This window comes from Salvia hispanica, chromosome 2 (assembly GCF_029641045.1).
Source record: "Salvia hispanica isolate PSC_SH4W2 chromosome 2, Shi_PSC_v1, whole genome shotgun sequence".
NCBI classification, from domain to species: Eukaryota; Viridiplantae; Streptophyta; class Magnoliopsida; order Lamiales; family Lamiaceae; genus Salvia; species Salvia hispanica.
The window spans coordinates 10,520,727-10,539,289 of record NC_142693.1 but is presented as its reverse complement, the minus strand read 5'-3'; the positions used below and the strand labels follow the sequence as shown (position 1 = coordinate 10,539,289).

At 35.1% G+C, this 18,563-nt stretch overlaps 2 protein-coding genes across 2 annotated transcripts; both read left to right on the top strand.

Moving 5' to 3' along the window:
• Nucleotides 1-7,698: 7,698 nt before the first annotated feature.
• On the top strand, nucleotides 7,699-10,962 carry LOC125215118 (uncharacterized). Its single transcript, XM_048116443.2, has 7 exons — nucleotides 7,699-8,100; nucleotides 8,204-9,237; nucleotides 9,318-9,408; nucleotides 9,486-9,643; nucleotides 9,728-9,779; nucleotides 9,863-10,036; nucleotides 10,124-10,962. The coding sequence occupies exons 2-7, from the start codon at nucleotides 8,356-8,358 to the stop codon at nucleotides 10,678-10,680; spliced, it is 1,914 nt and encodes a 637-aa protein (XP_047972400.1). The 5' UTR covers nucleotides 7,699-8,100; nucleotides 8,204-8,355; the 3' UTR covers nucleotides 10,681-10,962.
• Nucleotides 10,963-12,528: 1,566 nt separating this feature from the next.
• Nucleotides 12,529-15,685, top strand: LOC125215406 (pentatricopeptide repeat-containing protein At5g39350-like). Its single transcript, XM_048116816.2, has one exon. It carries the CDS (start codon nucleotides 12,585-12,587, stop codon nucleotides 15,453-15,455), a length of 2,871 nt encoding a protein of 956 aa, XP_047972773.1. The 5' UTR covers nucleotides 12,529-12,584; the 3' UTR covers nucleotides 15,456-15,685.
• The last annotated feature ends 2,878 nt before the right edge of the window (nucleotides 15,686-18,563 follow it).

The window sequence follows — 18,563 nt, the reverse complement described above, 5'->3', positions numbered from 1 at the left end:
TAGATTGTCATCTTAACTGTGGTGTCACCATAATGCTCTGATTTCGTATCGCAAATTACTTGGAATCATACGCCGAGTTGTTTGCCTTCATATCATAGATTGTTTGTCTATGTATCACAGATTGCTTATCTAGGTTGTCATTTTTAACTACGGTGTCATTATAATTCTCCCATTATGTGTTAAGAAGTAAGTTTGGAAGGTATCAAGTTTATACAGCGAACTAAAAAAAGCAAAATTAGACTATTATTGCTCTAATATGACTACCTCAATCAATTTTGGATGTAGTGCTATGCACAATTTTATTCACTTTTTATGTCTTTTTAAAACTTTTCTATTAAATCGAACGGATGGACCGCGTCGATTTGGAATATTAACAAATTTAAAAAGGTAATCACACATATAATATTGTCAATATAATGTTCGACGTGACTGTTCTAGTATCATTTTACAATCCTATTTTTTTTATCCCAAAAAAGTACATTTATGATTCAACATAGGATTTGTGGCTACGGATTATTCAATAGATTCAAGATATTCATAGTGCACTTGCAACAACTTTAAGTTGATTATGAAATATGTGGTCAATGAAAATAAATATATTTTGCAGTAGTTGTAATTTGGGGGAATAAGTCAAAACATAAAGGTAGAGTGAGCATGTGAGTGGATTATTCAATGTCACAACTTTTTGGTACCCAGATTTGGTTGGTCAAATGCAAATCATATTCTCCTACTATGAGATTAAAAATAAAATACGTAGTTATTTTTCAAACCAAACAAACGGGTCTGTTTGTTTGCTTGACGAAAATTAGGCAAATAATTAAACTAAAAATATTAAATTAAATATCTTTGTTTGATGAATTCCAAATATTTTCCATCAAGTCCTTTTAATTATTCGATATGAAATTCGACTAAAATTTAATTAAATATGAAGTGAAGTTCAATAAAACAGTAGTAGTAATTTTTAAATGTGACTCGCTTCTCTGACTTCAATATATTTTCCAAACATATCTCAACACTTCGTTAGAGACATTTTCTTTATAGTCATAGCTTATTTAAATGCAGTATTAAAATATATATTTACGATGTGTAATCTATTGTTTGGTACGATGCATGTATGATAATATAATTATTATAGATTTGTATTATGTATACAACTTCGGAGATGGTATACGGAATTATATTACACGAATTTGTATCATATTTTCCAATTTTAGTATTATAAAGAGTTGTGGTTTATGTACCGAATAACTTAAGCTCTCTCTCGATGATATTCGAGAAAAAGTTGGTGTTTTTATACATAATAATTATAATAATAAAATTATTGTTTTTATGACTAAAAGTCATTTTGTCAAAAGTATATGTTGTTATGAACAAAATTAATATTATTATAAATAAGAGTGATTGTTGTTATGAATGAAAGTAATAATGTGTTTCAGATAAAAAGTGACGACTTTTGTGGTCGAAAGTGATTGTTAATTTGTTTAGTTATACAAGTTGTTTTAATTTATAAAAATTTGTATCGGGATGCAATAGATATTATACAGCCCAATCAATAAAAAGCAAAATGCTACTCCCCGTCCTAATAAATATACAACATTTGATTTTCAACACGGAATTTTATGTAGTATTATTTTATGTGTTAATGAAGAGAGAGTAAAGTAAAAAAGAAAGAAAAAGTAAAAATAGAATTATTTCTATTTTAAACGTTTCAATAAAAAAATTTCATTTTTATTAGGACAATCTGAAAAGAAAAATATTTCATTCTAACGGGACGGAGGTATTTCAAAGTCATTCCAATAACACTAACTTTTGGAATTTGATTTGTTATCTCTAAATATTCAGACTAATTGAAGGCTTGAAGCTTTTTCTATATTGGAACTTTTGCAACCTAACATCCTTTTCACTTTTGAAGATATTGTCTCACTTTAAGAAGTAATAAAGCTGTTTCGAAACGTATCACGATATAATTAATCACAGCTAGGCAAAATACTTTTTGTATATATTATGCTTACTTTTCTCTGAATCTTTGTTATTGTGAACACCTTTTCAAAGAATCTTGATTGGTTTATGAATAATTGCGTAAAAAGGTGTTTGAAATCCCAAAACCTTATTTTTTTTCCCTGACAAACCTGAAAAGTATGCTCAGTGCTCACCTATTTTTTTAAACATAATTAATTATAAGAAAATCAAGAAAGATTTCTCAAGATATGCACCTCAATGACTGCTGCACAAATACTCCGTCCCATAATTTATATTTCACCTAGTTGTAACTTTACTTTTATAAAATTATTACTACTAAATAATAAATCCAAATAAAAAAAATCCTTTAGTCATAATTTTTGGAATTTAATAAGTTATAGTATATGGTATACCACAATTTAGGAACAATCAACACAAATAAATTAAACTTATTAAGTTAGAATTCATAAGTTATTCGGTGACATTTACATCGTTACCACCATATATATTTTAATCAAATGTCTAGAATTCGATCTCCATCTTCCCTTAACTACCTCTAAAATAGACTACAATGGGTTGCATATATTACCTCAACAAACACAATATAATAGGTAGTAGTATTAAATTAGTGTCAAACTAGTTAGGACTACTATTTTCTACTCCCTCCGTCCCGCTTAAGATGACACGTTTTCCTTTTTAGTTTGTCCCAACTAAGATGACACATTTCCTTTTTTGGTAACTTTCTCTCTCCAATTAATACACTCAACTACTTTTTCTCACTCCTATTAAAATATTCATCTTTCTTTATCTCTCTACTTTAATACTTACATCCATCTTCTCTCTCTCCAATAAACACTTTAACCAATAACTCCTAAAATCCCGTGCCGGTTAAGCAATGTGTCATCTTAGCCGGGACGGAGGGAGTAATTCTTAAAACTCTGTAAACGATCATTCTCATTATTGCATAATAAAATACTTTGAAAAAAAATATAATCCAATCTACACATGAGCCGATGAGCGGCTCATAACGGTGCATCAATAGTCAATACTATACACCGAGAGTTGGTGATCAGAGGGGAGCACCGGAAGGGGTGACGAGGCATCGACTGAGAGGAGTAGTGATGGTTTCGAAGGAACCCTAGTTACGGTTTCTGAAAATTTGGAGAGAGAAAAATAGAAAAAATAAAAAGAATAAAGAATTTATCTAGTAATTTATCTGATATTTCTGTAACCAAGTGAATTACATATTTACAGATAATCTAGTAATCCATGCGCTTCGACTCTCCTTTGTGATCTGAAAAATCAAAAAACAAAGAGAAAAGAGAAAAGACTTTATAATAATACATTAATTAAATAGAAAATTTGAAAAAGGAAATATAAATGAGTGATCTCTTAAGTTTGGTAGTCTTGATATGTTAATGGTTTGATAATCTCACACTTTGGTCTTGACGTCGAGAACCTCATGGTTTGAGTAGGATAATGAGTAAGGACGCGTAAGAGAGATTCGAGATGCTATCCGTAAATTGGTATATTAATTTTGAGTTTTACCATACAATGCACAATAAAATTTACAGTACATTTTAAGAACATATCATCCAAATTATAGTCACAAATATGTTAGTCACACGTCACCTAGAAATTTTTTTATAACAAATTACGATCGAATTTGTAGATCTAAAATCATGATAGGGGATCCCTATCCTGAACTAATTCATATATATGTAGATGTATTAGTAACTAAGACTAAATCACGGCCGGAAAAAAAGTCATGTGTCCACCAAAATTTCATTCTAGCTAAATATGAATACAAATGAATTATGATGAAACGCATAAAATTTGATGGAAAATTTTAATATGGTCTAATAAATCTGTCTAATGATTATACATAATGTTTATTTATCGAATGACCGGATTACTTGATCTATTACATTAATATTAATGGGTCATACGCTCATTTATAAAAATATGAGGGCTATTTGTGTATATGCTATTTTGGATAACTTTCATTTTATTAGAAGTGAAATTAAAATTATAATAAAGTCAAAAACTCATTTTTTTTTTAATAATGAGGTTATAGTCTTCAAGTGCAATCTTTAAATACATCGATAGAATCTCATTCCTATCAATGCTACGTAGTACAAAACAAATTATTTGTGAAAACATTGGCACGTGCAAAACAAATACTCTCTCTGTCCCCCATTGTTGACATCAATTTCCTTTTTCGTCCGTCCTCAATTAATTTACACCCTTACTTTTTACTACTTTTGGTAATGGACCCTACATTCCACTAACTCATTTCACTCACATTTTATTATAAAATTAATATAGAAAAGTAGGACATACATTTTACTAACTTTTTCCACCCACTTTCCACTACATTTCATAAAACTCGTGTCAAGTCAATCGGTCCCAATTAATGGAGGACGGAGGGAGTATCCTCACTTCAGAATGTTGGAAAGTCTAAGTACAGAATCGCTAGCTAGACGTAATATAACCCAACGAAGAACGGAGAAATTACATTGAAATAAACTAAACTGGAAATACAGTAATCGAAAACTGAGTACAGAAACGCTAGCCGGCGCGCGCGTGTGGGCTCTACCGCCTATCTTAGGCCACTATATTTATTAAATGTAATAATTTAGCATATTAAATACAAGTTTAATGAGACTCTCTCCACAAATGTGGGATTAAAATTAATCCCTTGGTTTTTCTTATAGCTCCTGTGTAACTCTGTTTTGTGACCAACTTTAATTCATTATTTCTCACTCACCGGGGATCGTTTAGAGGAAATGAATATACTACGATCATCTACTCCGAACGTAGATCGATCATTAAGTACTCCTATTATTTAATTACACAAATTCAATGTCCCGTCACATGAATGACGCGGTCAAAACTCTTTGACCGGTCACGATTCCCACACAAAATTCATCAATCAACGTCAAAAATCTGAATCTATGTACGTTTCCGCTTGATGTACATCAATCGTATTCGATATGTATGATTTATGTGAATTGTTAATTTGATTCCATAGAGAATCCTTAGTTTTGTAATTATTGATGCATTCATTCCAACTCTACTTAAAATTATATACATCATTCGTTCGATAAAAATAGATTCTCTTTTTATTTTGGTTCATCCCATAATAATTGCCTAATTCTATTTTTGGTAATTTTTTCTCTCTAACGGGGTGAGTCTTACTCTTTACTAAAATACTTCAATAATTCTAATTTCTGTTATTTATCTCATACATTAACATCACGTATTAAAATATGTGCCATCCCAAATTTGTAAGACAAAGACAGTTACAACTCATATTTATCTGAAATAATGCTATACCCTATATCAAATTAAGTTAACACTTAAAGTAAGTGGCAATTCATTGAATACTTATACTATTCGAATTTTATTGATAGATCTCAATTTCTTGATTGCGGAAAATTGGGAAAATGGAAGTTTCAGTTTGCTGAGTACATATTATATTTTAATTATATTAATATAGATTCGTATAGTGATGATAAAAACAATGTTGAAGTTTTGTGGCATATAATGTGTGAGAATCACCTTTTTGGTTTAACTGAAGAATGTGAAAATCGAGATTAGATTGAGCGGAGATTTGCTTCTCCAGGTAACTACAATCTGTAGTTGGTTGTAAAGTGCATTATTATTTTTATTATAGACACTTATTTATTAATATATCTCTCTTTATATATACACAGAAGAACATGTACACATACAAAAGTCACAATCTTTATAGAGAGTTAGCAGCCTGGATTCATGATATACGATTTAGCCAACTGAAGAATCAAACTCAAGAGTGAGGTTAGTTTAATTTGCACTCTACCTCTCTATGGTTGATTGGATTGTTTTATATAGTATTTATAGATGGAAAATATATAAGTTGTGAGAGGGTGCAGTTGTGCCTCTGGTTTTTGGTCTATCAATCTATGGTAGGAAGTGAAATTATGATATTTTTAAATTAAGGGAGTATATCTTAGCTGGGAGATGGTATTGGTATATGAAATACTACCTCAGTTATTTAAAAATATATATTATATCTATTTTGGTCTGTTTATTATAATTAAGAATTTTCTATTTAAATTTTTTTTAATCATGTTTTATTTCTATATCATTTTAAAAATTTCTATTTTTAATTAAAAAACTTATTTGTAAACAATGTTAATAATAGAATAAAAAGTATCATCAACCTCATCATTATAAACTAAAATCTTCAAACCCTCATAATTCGTGATTCTAGACATAACAACATACAATTGCACATTACCAGTGATATCCTCTTTAGTGTAAAAGATTGAACTTAAGTTTTGTTAATTGACCATACTAAATAGAGTGAATATAGTGATGGAAATTTAGAGGCGCGAGAGTGTATTTATGACAATAAAATAATACAGTATACATTTATATATCAAAGAAATAAATGAAATTCTCCAACTTTATGAAGATGAGTATTCATTTATTTTGAATGTATAATCGCATATGTGCTACAAATATAATCTCGAGAGGTAAAACTTCTATTTCTAATTTTTTACACATACTTATATTTTTGTAAATTTTCAATTGAACTAACCATTAAACAATATCAATAATAGCATTTCAGTTGTTTTCTTTAAAAACTTAGTATATTAAGGAAAAATATATTGTATTTTCTTTAAAAACTTTATATTATAACTAAGGATAAATATATTGAAATACGATAGTTTTTTATTTTATTTTTTATGTTTGTTGGGTGTATGTGGTTGTAGAATTGTTCATTATGTAGAGATAATAAATTAATATGGTTGATACCCATGTGACTATGTGAGCTTCTTCTTCTTCTTCATATACATTCATCTCTCTCCTCTTAATATGAAAAAGACAAAGTTCATCGACATAAATGCTTAAAACTCCATTCTCTCTCTAGATTTATTGTGTAAAGCTAAAAGGGAACAAAGAAAAGGATGATCCAAATGGTAAAAAAGGTTTCCTAACTAATGCCTTGCTATCTTGCTGATACCTCGCTTTACTAGCTAGCCTCTTTCCCACATCCCACAAAAATCAGATCTACATTTTTTATTACTACTATTATTTTCTTAGTTTGAGATTTTTTTTTTAATGTGGATATAATTAAGAACTTTTATTCCAATGCCCAATAGACACTTCTATATAGAGCAATGCAATTACCCCCCTCAAAAAACATTTACTTTTTATTTACATAAATACAAAAATACAACAAAGGGCAGGCTGTACTTTCCTGGGCCATCTACCCCAATAATTCCACTATAACTACCAACAAATTGCTAAATCATTTAATACTTATTGAATAAAATAAAATTCTTCTCTATGTCCCATTTAAAATGTCTATTTTTTCTTTGTAGTTTGTCCAATTTAAAATATTCACTTTTTCTATATTTGAAAATAAATTCCTCTTTCTTCTCTCTTTATTAAAATATCTAACTATCTTTTTTTTCTCTATACTTGTTCCACCTAACAACTACTCCTAAAATATCATACAACTCAAGAATTTAGACATCTGGAGTGGGACGAAAAGAGTAATACTCCCTTCATCCCGTAAGAATTTGAATGAAACAAAAAAATATGCTAATTTTTACGAGACAAAAGAGTAATTTACGACAAAACATTAATGATATCCAAATTATTCCCAAGAGTCTAATCTATTTCAAATATTTTACCCAAGAAATTGACTTGAAATTCTGTTGTCTATTTTAACTGGTTTGTCTCAAAAGTGGAAAAAGAAAGCTTTGGAGTTTGTGTGGAAATTGACTTTAGCATATTGACAGAGGAAACAATACATAGCCTTCATCAGCTGGCAATTGGCATCAGAATTTCTTCTGCCTCCGCCGCTCGTGCGCTGCCAAAAACCCATCTCTTAGCTCACAGATCTCAAAGCACTCTACCCATTTTTCTTTTTCTTTTTTTTTTGTTAAATAAAAGACTGCTTTTTGCTTCACCTCCAAACCAATTTCACCAAGTCACTCAAAATACAGAGCGTGGATTAAGTGTATATATTGTTATTTATAGGTTGGTGGTGAGGTGGGCGTTTCTGATTGCCAATTGACGCCACAATCAAAGGGCGGTCGGTGATGATTATGTTATTTTTGTGTGATTTGCAAGAAATTCAAGGTACAATTCATGCATTTCAATAATCCCCTTTTGCTCCCATTGTTTTCAAGTTGAATTGTTTTGTAATCTTCCCTAATTTGCGAAATATTTAATTATGTTACAGGTTTTAGCATTAATTCTCCTGCTTAACTTAGTTTTTGTGAGTGAAACTCGGTCCGTGAATGTTGGTGTACTGTGTTATTTATATGGAGATGGCATTGTTGAGTGAGAGAAGAATTCAATTGGTTTAATGTGTGGTTTTGACTGCTGTGAGAAATGTCGAGCTTTGGAGCGGGAGAAGAGGCTTTCTTTGATACTAGTGATGAATTTGTGTTTGAGGGAGAGAATTCAGATTATGATGTTTGGTTGAGGGAGCCTCAAAGTGTTTGGGAAAGAAGAAGGAATTTCTTGTCAAGAATGGGGTTTTTTCAGTGCTCAAGTGAAAGGGATGTGGTTGAGGTTGAGAGAGTTGATGAGGTGAGTGACGGCGTGGATGATAATAGTATGCTGTCTGAGAGAAGGAGATCGAACAGTGAAGCAAATTGTTCGGTTGATTATTCTTCGTTGGATTGGTTGGATGAGATGAGCCTAGATGTGGAGGAGGAGGAGATGAGTGAGAAGCTAGCTTGTGGTGAGCAATGTGGGGTGGATATAGAGAGCCTTACCGTTGGCAAAAAGAAGAGTGTGATGAGCTGGTTTAGAAGCTTCTCGTGGAAAATGAAGAAAGGTTATCTTAGTAATGTATCGAAGAAATCGGAGTCAGTTGCAGAAGAAGGGAAGATGGCCCGGGTGAGGGTAGAGCAGAGCCGAAAGCGGTATATGGAATGCAGCGCTGTCTATGCCGGGCAAGTGGTTCAAGCTCACGACGGGCTGATAAGGGTTATGAGGTTTAGCCCGGATGGCCAGTATCTGGCAAGTGGGGGTGTGGATGGAGTGGTTTGCATATGGCGTTTAACCACGGAAGATGCCTCGTCCAAGGCTGAGGAGTGCTGTTTTGGTGGTCATGATATGGAAGGGGGGCCAATTTCGAGGAATGAGAAATCGGCTCAGGCATCAGTCATCATCCCAGACAAGATATTCCGTGTTGAGGAAGCACCTTTACAACGGCATAAGGGCCATAAGGCTGATGTTCTTGACCTTGCTTGGTCCACATCTAATGTAAGAACAATCTTACTGCTCTGCTTTTGCTATTTTTGTAAATCATTTTGTTGTATCTGAATAGGGATTTTTGAATGTAGCATCTTCTGTCGTCATCCATGGATAAAACCGTTAGGTTATGGCGAGCAGACTCGGATGAATGTCTCGCAGTTTTCCATCACAGCAACTACGGTAAGGACTCTTTTCTCACTGCCAATGTTCCTGATTTTGAGAAAGGCTCGTTTTGTGAAGTAATTGTGTGAATACAGTGACATGCGTTCAATTCAATCCCGTTGATGAGAGCCACTTCATCAGTGGATGCATCGATGGAAAAGTCCGAATCTGGGGCATCCCGAGTAAAAGAGTTGAGGAATGGGCTAATGTGCAGGATTTAGTAACAGCAGTTTGCTACCAGCCGAATGGAAGGGTAAGACACAATCTTGATACTGAAACCAGTGGGTTTAATAGACCATATGTTTGCTAACATCGTTCCTTTGCTTCGTGTATGCAGGGTTTTGTCGTTGGCTCTCTCTCTGGCAATTGCCGCTTCTATGAATCATCAGGTGTGCACCTAACTTGTTTATGCTTTCGACTTCATAAGGTGTCATTACTTGCAGAATCTGAGCATGGTTGCTTTGATTTGCAGGTGACGAGCTCATTCTAAACGCAGAGATAAGCATCCAGGGGAGAAAGAAATCATCTTGCAACAAAATCACCGGCATTCAGTTCCTCAATAATGACTCTCAACGAGTGATGATAACATCAGAGGACTCTAGGGTTCGAATTCTCGACGGGCTAGAGGTTGTTCAGAAGTACAAAGGTATTGAAAATTTGTCAATAATTATGAAAATTGATGTATTGTGGAGATTATGTTTTGTAAAAAGTGGTTTTCCTTCATAAAAATCAGGTTTGACGAAGTCAGGAAGTCAGATGTCTGCCTCGTTTACTTCGAATGGAAGGCACATAGTGTCGATTGGGGAGGACTCCCGCTTATACATTTGGAACTATGATGATCTGAGCATCCAAGCATCTAAGCAAGCTAAATCCACACGTTCGTGTGAGAGTTTCGTATGTAAAGGTGCATCGGTTGTGCTAAACCGGTCGGATCCGGGCATGGCTGAAAATCGTTTCACTTGTGCATCTCCAACGAGTGTGTTAGCACACGATGACCTCGAGCCCTCACCAAGGGTGTGGGAGTCGGAGCGCTTCTCCCTTGCAAATTGGTTTTCCTTGGATACCTCGTCTAGGGGCTCCGCCACATGGCCCGAGGAGAAGCTTCCATCAATTGAAGGCGAGTGCCAGCCGTGTTCGACTGCTTGTGGCAATCACTTACACTATCAGCAGCAGCAACAGAAGGGCGACAGCCGAGTTTTGTCCGCATGTTGGGGTCTTGTGTTCGTGACTGGCGGTTGGGATGGCACGATTAGGACGTTCCATAATTACGGATTGCCTGTCAGAGTGTAGGGATAAAGGAAAATAGTACTCCCTCCGGCCGATAATATTGCATCATAATATTAACATCAAAATGAAGAAAAACGTTGTTGTAGGAAAGGAAACCATGAAAAAGGCGTGGAAAATGGTGGAAATATATGTTTTCACTTTTAGGTTAAATATAGGATTCAAGAAGCTGTGCAGTATTTGTTCCTATTGTTAGTCATTTTCAAATAGGGTAATGATAAATGTGCATAAATTCATGTATACAAACTTAGGATAATTTTGTCATTTTTAACCAGTTTCGAGAAGTAAGAACTTACCTATTTAATTGGTTACATATTTACATTCTAACCCTTCATCTTATTAAGAAATAGACAACAACACTTCCAACTAAATTTAGAACAATGCTTACTATATTTCTGTATAGAAAACGATTCATTTTTAGAAATTTAAATGACTAGTTTTACATCATATTTATTTCTAGTTTTGATATAAAATATTGAAATAGTTGAGAGAAGTAAAAAACAATTAACAAGAAAATAGAGAAAATTCTGATAATTAAACTAAAATTCATTAAATCAAAATTAGAATTTAAAAGTTACAATAATATATTATGTTATAAAATTATTTTAGGATTAATAAAATATTATGTTATTATGTTACTCTTTCTGTCCCAAAAAAGTTGAATTGCTTCTTTTTTTTGCACTCGTTTTTAAAAAATTGTTATAAATAGTTAAAATAGATAAATAGTAAAGTTAAAGCGAGAATAATATACAGAAGACTTCTCTACATTATTCTCGCTTTAACTTTACTTTTTATCTACTTTAACTATTTACTTCTCTATATTATTCTCACTTTAACTTTATTATTTATCTACTTTAATTATTTATTACTCTTTATATTTTCAAAATGATTAAAAGAAGCTACTCAACTTTCTTGGATTGATAGAGTATTATTTTTCTCTTTTTCTCAATATATTCAATCAGCGCCTTTGTTTTAGAAAGCAATTCTTATAAACAACTTATTCCATAAACTTCTTTCTAAGATCTTGCAAGTACATTATTTCATTTTCTTCGACTATTTTAAATTTTATAATTTCGAATATTATTTGAATCTTCGGATTTCAAATATTCTTTATATCATACTAATATAACATATGTCGAAATATGAAATGAATGATCAATATATGATTATTTGATAGACACCATAGTTAAAATTACACGGAAGAAACATATTTTTCTAGTACTCCATATGTTTTGATTATTTGAATTAGTAATATGAAGGATGTCATATAAGTGTGAGTATCAGTTTTTGGGTGGAATGACCTCCCGTCGTATTAATGTTAGAGTTTTGTATACTTTAAATCAGTTTTTTTGAGCGATTGGATATTGTAAATACTCTTTTTAAGAAATAAAATAGATTATTTATCATAATGATATTATGTTTTTATATTTAACGATTATTTTGTACATTTAAATGTATTAAAAACAAAACAATTCGAAGTCTTTGTTTGATTAGAGACTTCAACTGTCCCATCCGTGTATAAAAAGGCGTCCTTCCTTTTGTGATGCTTTTAATTGTTTTGTTAAAACAAATATTGTTTTATTATCTTTTTCATTTTTTCATTCTTCTCTTATTCTAATTAAACATATTCCATTTGATAATCAATCACCAAAAATATTGTTTTGTATAATTGGAACTTTATGATTTACTCCATATTTAATAGTATGACTGAACATAATTTAATTAAATTTTTTGATTTAAATGAATATTATTTTTTCTAAATTTTGGTATGCATATACTCATTTATTTGCACATCATAAAGGAGGCAAAATCTCATAAATTAGTAAATTACAATAGGTAAAACATTGTTAAACATTGGAGTGGGAAAGAAAAGTGCATGGCGATACTCTTCTCTGAAATCTCACCTCTCAATGTTAAACCGCCCACTTCACAAAACTTCATCTTTCGCAGCTCAATTTCTCTCCCTATTACCATTCTGCCGGAAAAGCCAAGACTTGAAGGCCTTGAATTCAATCCTAATATTACGTGGATTAATCGGAAACCAATCTTTAATTGATCACTTCATCAATCACTGCTGCCATCTGGGTTCCCCTGATTTAGCTCTTCAGCCATTCAGAATCATCCAAAAACCGAGCCTTTACCTGCAGAATTTACTCATCCGGAGCTTATGCGACAATGGCTTGTTCGAAGATGTGATTTTAGTGTACAAGAAATGTAGAAATTCTGGATCTTCCTCGGATAAATACACTTTCCCTTTTGTGATCAAATCATGCGCTGCTCTGCGCGATGTTTGGTTCGGTAGTTTGATGCATTCCGTTACTTTGAAAAATGGATTTGGGGACAATCTGTTTGTGCAAACCGCGCTTCTTGATTTCTACTCCAAAATTGGGGAAATTCGGAATGCTCGTAAGGTGGTTGATGAAATTCCTCAACCAGACTTGATCGTTTGGAATGCGATGATTTCTGGGTATTCTGTTAATGGCTTTGATTATGAGGTGATTAGGGTTTTCAGGGACATGATTATCGCCGGTGTGAAGCCGAATGCTAGCACGCTCGCGACTGTTTTTCCTGTCTGCTCACGCATCGAAGCTGATCGTGTTGGTGTCAGTCTTCATGGATTCGCTTACAAACTTGGCTGCATGGAGGAGGAATCTTTACTACCTGCATTAATCTCAATGTATGCTAATTGTGGGGATTTGTTGGCTTCTAGAGACATTTTTTATGCTTCAAGAAGAAAAGATGTTGCAATTTGGAATGCTATGATATCTGCTTACATGCGAAATCATGTTCAAGAAAATGCTGTTGCTGTGTTTCAGAGAATGCTCGTTGATGAGATGAAGCCCGATAAGGTGACATTTGTGTCTTTGCTCCCCCTATGTGAGAGTCTCGAGTGTGTGGGGGCTTTCCATAGTTGTGTGGTTAAGTTCGGATTCAAGAAAGAATGCTCTATCGTCTCAGCTTTGGTGTCTGTATATGCCAAATTAGGGGATATGGATTCAGCCGAGTTCCTTTTTCATGGCACAAGAGTAAGGAGCCTAATATTGTGGAATTCAATGGTTTCAGCCTATGCTGGCCATGGCTTTTATGAGCAGAGTTTAGAGGCATTTCGTCTCATGCCGGAAGATGGCTTTGATCCGGATGGAATCTCGGTTATTAGCCTCCTCAAGTCGTGCTCTCAGCTCAAGGTGGCCTTGGCTGGAAAATCTGCACATGCTTTTGTTGTTAGGAGGGGTTTTGATGGGAACCTCAATGTGGTCAACGCGTTGTTGGCATTTTATGTTGATAGGTCTGAGATGATATGCTCTTTCAGGATATTCGATAGTATGGCTCTCAAAAATGTTGTCACTTGGAACACGATGATTTCTGGATGTGTAGACGAGGGAGATTTAGAGAAAGCAATGCTTTTATTCCATCACATGAGGGAAGAACGATGCAACTTTGACATGGTTACCTTGATAAGCATCCTTCCCTCTTTCCATGTGTATCAAAGCTCACTTTTTGGCTCTATTATTCATGGCTATGCTGTCCGAACTGCTCTGGCAGGCGATGTTTCCTTAGGTAATGCTCTTGTGAGCATGTATATCAATTGTGGAGAGATTGATGCTGCATGGCTGTTCTTCAATGATATGCCACAGAAAAGTATGGTCTCTTGGAATGCTATGCTAACTGGCTATCGTGTTCATGGCTTGCAAAAGGAGGCCCTTGAATTGTTTAGGGATATGATAAAGGAGGATATTCAAATGCCGAGTTATGTAACTTTGTTGAACGTGTTGCCTGCGTGTGAGAACGTTCATCAAGGTAAATCAGTCCATGGTTATATCGTTAGGAGACGGATTTCACTCGAAACTCCTCTTGTTACATCTCTTATGATCATGTATGCTAGATTCAAGATCTCAAAGTCTTGCTTGATTCTGTTTCATATTGGAGATAGGATGAGTATTTCTTTATGGAATACCATTATATCTGCAAATATACTATTGGAGAAGGTTAATACTGTGTTTTTCTTCTTTTGTGAGCTGCTCCGTAGCAAGATAGAGCCAGATGAGATCACAATCCAGAACCTCATCTCAGCTTGTCTCCACCTCAAGAACATGAACATCTCAAACTCACTCTTGGCTTATCTTGTGAAAGAAGGGTTTGACAGAGATGTGGCACTTGTCAACTCCTTGATTGATATGTATGCAAAAACAGGGAGCATTGCTTCAGCTAGGAGGCTCTTCGACTCGCTACCACACAAGGACAGCGTCTCCTGGAGCGTGATGATAAATGGGTACGGACTGCACGGCCATTGCGAGGATGCTCTGAGTCTCTACTCGGAGATGAGGCTTCTAGGTTTGAAACCTGATAGAATTACATATATAAGCGTTTTATCAGCTTGTAGTCATGCTGGTAGCGTTGAGCAAGGTAGGATGGTGTTGGGCAGTATGATACACGATGGGGTTATGCCAGGGACGGAGCATTACTCGTGCATGGTAGATCTTCTAGGTAGGGCCGGGCGCTTGGAGGAGGCGTATGAGATTGTGAAGACTATGGGGCATCAGGATTGTTGTGGAAGCCTGCTAGCATCTTTACTAGGTGCTTGTCTAAGTCATGAAAATTATGAGCTTGGGGAGGAAGTAGGAAGGTTTCTTCTTGATATGAGCCCCAAAGATTGCGGACCGTACGTGATCCTCCACAATATCTATGCAGCAGCGGGGAAGTGGGCGGATGCCAACGATGTGAGGCTGCTGCTGGAACAGAACCAGTTCAGTAAAGCTCCTGGCATTAGTGTGGTATGTTAGAATTTGATGTTGCAGTGTGAATGAACTTAGGTATATGGTGATATTGAAGAAGCTTATAAAAGCTAGACCATAACTTAAGTAACATTGGCAATAAGAAGAGCGAGAAGGTTTGAGTTCCTTGTTGGGAATAGTCTATGCATTTGGTGTATTCATTCCTGAGTGAGAGAAAGATCATTGATGTTCATATCTTGTAAATTGGAAATTTTATACAGGTTTATAGTTTGAATAGAGTTACAGTCTATGGTTCAATTTCGAGTGCTAAAAAAATAATCTCAAATGAAGTATTTTGTGAAATTAATTTTATCTAAAAATGACACCATACTTACAATTGTGTTCCAGAGCTAGTCGACAGGATATTAATTGTTATAGTAATAACTTAAAAAAGATGATTAGCGGTAGAAATCACCTCATGCATTGTATAATAGTACATTTTCTAATACACCGTTATGCATTGTATAATAGTACATTTTCTAATACACCGTTAAGAAGTTGATAAATTGATCTCATTTTATAGAAATAAAAGTTATTGCATTCCATGTGGATATTCTTTACATAAAAAAAGTAGGATTTCAATTCTAGGCGGCGCCCGATGCAAATCGACGAATGCATCGATTGAGTGGGAGCGAGGAATCGGACGCGCGGCGACGTGAACGCGAGCGGAGGGCTCGTCCACACCGCCGCTGTGATCGTGAACCTCGTCCGGATTCAAGGCTGAGAAGCATCGACGTCGCGATCCGCTGGCGAAGCCACCGGAGATCGCGCTAACCCTAACCCTAAAACCTAACCCGCCGAAACCCTAGCCCTAGCGGTGCACAACCGAGAGCAGCCAAGCCGACTACGGCGGCTGCTGGTTGACGCGAGACCACCGGAGTAGAGGGAGATCGTCGGAGCTGTGCGGCCTTCGCTGCATGGCTGGCGGGCGACGGCGGGGGAAGGGAGTCTCGGCGGTTTTCCGTCGGGAGGAAGGGAGGAGGAAGCGGCGCGCCTTCGGGCGCGGCCTGCCGGCGACGGTCGGGCGGCGAATTTGCCGCTCCGGCGAGCGTCTCCGGGAGGAGTCTTCGAAGCTTCGTCGTCGTTGATTCGTGCAAACCTTGAACAACGAGATAATGACGAAAGATTATTTTAATGATTATTTAATTGATAAATTAAAAGATATCATTAAAAATAATATTATTTAATAAAATAAAATATTTTGGGAAGATTTCCCTAGCTTTTAGGAATATTTTGATTATTTTCTATATCTATGAATATTTTATATCCTAGATGATATAGATAAGAATAATTTAATAGTTTTCTAATTAAAATATATATCTAGAATCTATAATTAAGATAGATATATATATAAGATTACATTAAATAATATAAAATTGTTTTCTTCCTAATCTTGAGCTTGGATATTATATGAATTTAATTTTTCATGTCTAGTTAAGATTATAAATAGTGTACTTTATTTTAGATATATCTTATTGTAAGACATGAATAAGAATTAAATTCTAGATTAACAATTCCTAAACTAAGATATTAAAGTTAATAAAAGATTTAATTATCCAGTCAATTAAATACCAACAGAATTTAATTAGTCTTAATCTGCCTTAAGGCTAAAGGATAATTAATGAAAAACCATAACCCTAATATCTAAACGATAATTATGAACTAAAAGTTTATATATGGTCTCCATCGGTTGGACTGCCAAATTTTGTGAAGCTGATTTTCTAATATTATCGCCACCTACAGAGTAGGGACAATAATCCTACGAAAACAGTAAGTTCATAAGGGCGAACTTCTCACATAATAAATAGAATGAACTAGAAAGTGGTTCCCAATATTATCGCCACCTACAGAGTATGGACAATAATCCTAAGGAACTGCGAGTTTGAGGGTTCAATCAGAATTTATGAGATAGCTTGGTTTTGTTATCAACACATGAACATTGTTATGGGAGTGTGTTGTAGAAATAAAATTCTGTAATGCTAAATCTGATGGTCGTGCTTAGGCAGCATTAGGCGTGTCAACCTCCAGAGGAGGAAGCTATTGATGCGTCGGTGTTGTGACCAGTAAAATTGTCAAAATTTTAATGCGTATTAACCTCCAGAGGAGGATACGATTTATTATTAGTTTTGCTGTTGTAAGATTTTGAAAAGTTTTATGGTTAATCTACTCAATTTCCTTACATAAGTTTATGACAAAAAGTAAATTCTTCTGTTTGCAGTGCAATAAAATTCGTCAATATGTCTTTTAATCCTCTTTCTGCCATTCTCAAAGAAAACAAACTCGAGGGCCAAAATTACATAGAATGGAATCAAAACTTGGATATCGTTCTCACAGCCGAAGAGTACAAGTTTGTGCTCACTACTCCACGCCCAGCTGTGCCGGCAGCCAATGCCGCGCAAGCACTGCGAGATGCGCATAGACGGTGGCATAAGGCGAATCAGATGGCTAAGTGCTATATGTTGGCTTCTATGTCATCAATACTCAAGCATCAGCATTCTGCCATGGAAACTGCCGCCGAGATCATGACGAATCTCGCAAATCTTTTTGGTACTCAGAATCGAACGGCTAAGTCTCAAGCCTTTCGGAGTATCATGACGAAGTCTATGAAGGAAGGCTCGTCTGTGAGCCAACACGTCCTCGAGATGATGAGCCACCTCAACTAGATTGAGGTTTTGGGAGGGACGATCGATCCCGAGTCCCAGGTTACTATAATCCTTCAAAGTCTTCCCCCTAGCTTCCAACAGTTCAAGCTCAATTTCAAGATGAACAAGCGGAATTACACCTTGGCAGAGCTGCTGGCTGAACTTCAGTCGGCGGAGGACCGTATGGTTCAAGCTAAGGTAGCTGATAAGTCGTATTCTAAGCCTTGGTTACTGGTCAGTATGTCATGAAATGCATGTATTATCTGCAAAACAGTTGCTCAAGTGTGCAGGATTAAAGGATCCAAGTCAGTAGGAGACGATTCAGGTGACACAAGTGAAAAGGGAGCTAGAAGGGTGCAATACTGACCAAGATGCATGCCAGAGAAAAGGCTCGAGATGGAGAAGAAGGATAACTGGGATGATCATTAACAAGGGCAGAAAAGTCAAAACGTGAAGGAAGTCTACCCTAAAAGCA

Coding starts and splice junctions, on each gene's coding strand:
- LOC125215118 (XM_048116443.2), top strand. CDS start 8,356: ATGTCGAGCTTTGGAGCGGGAGAAGAGGCTTTCTTTGATACTAGTGAT. Junction 9,644..9,727: donor GCTACCAGCCGAATGGAAGG/GTAAGACACAAT, acceptor TCGTGTATGCAG/GGTTTTGTCGTTGGCTCTCT. Junction 10,037..10,123: donor GGTTGTTCAGAAGTACAAAG/GTATTGAAAATT, acceptor CATAAAAATCAG/GTTTGACGAAGTCAGGAAGT.
- LOC125215406 (XM_048116816.2), top strand. CDS start 12,585: ATGTTAAACCGCCCACTTCACAAAACTTCATCTTTCGCAGCTCAATTT.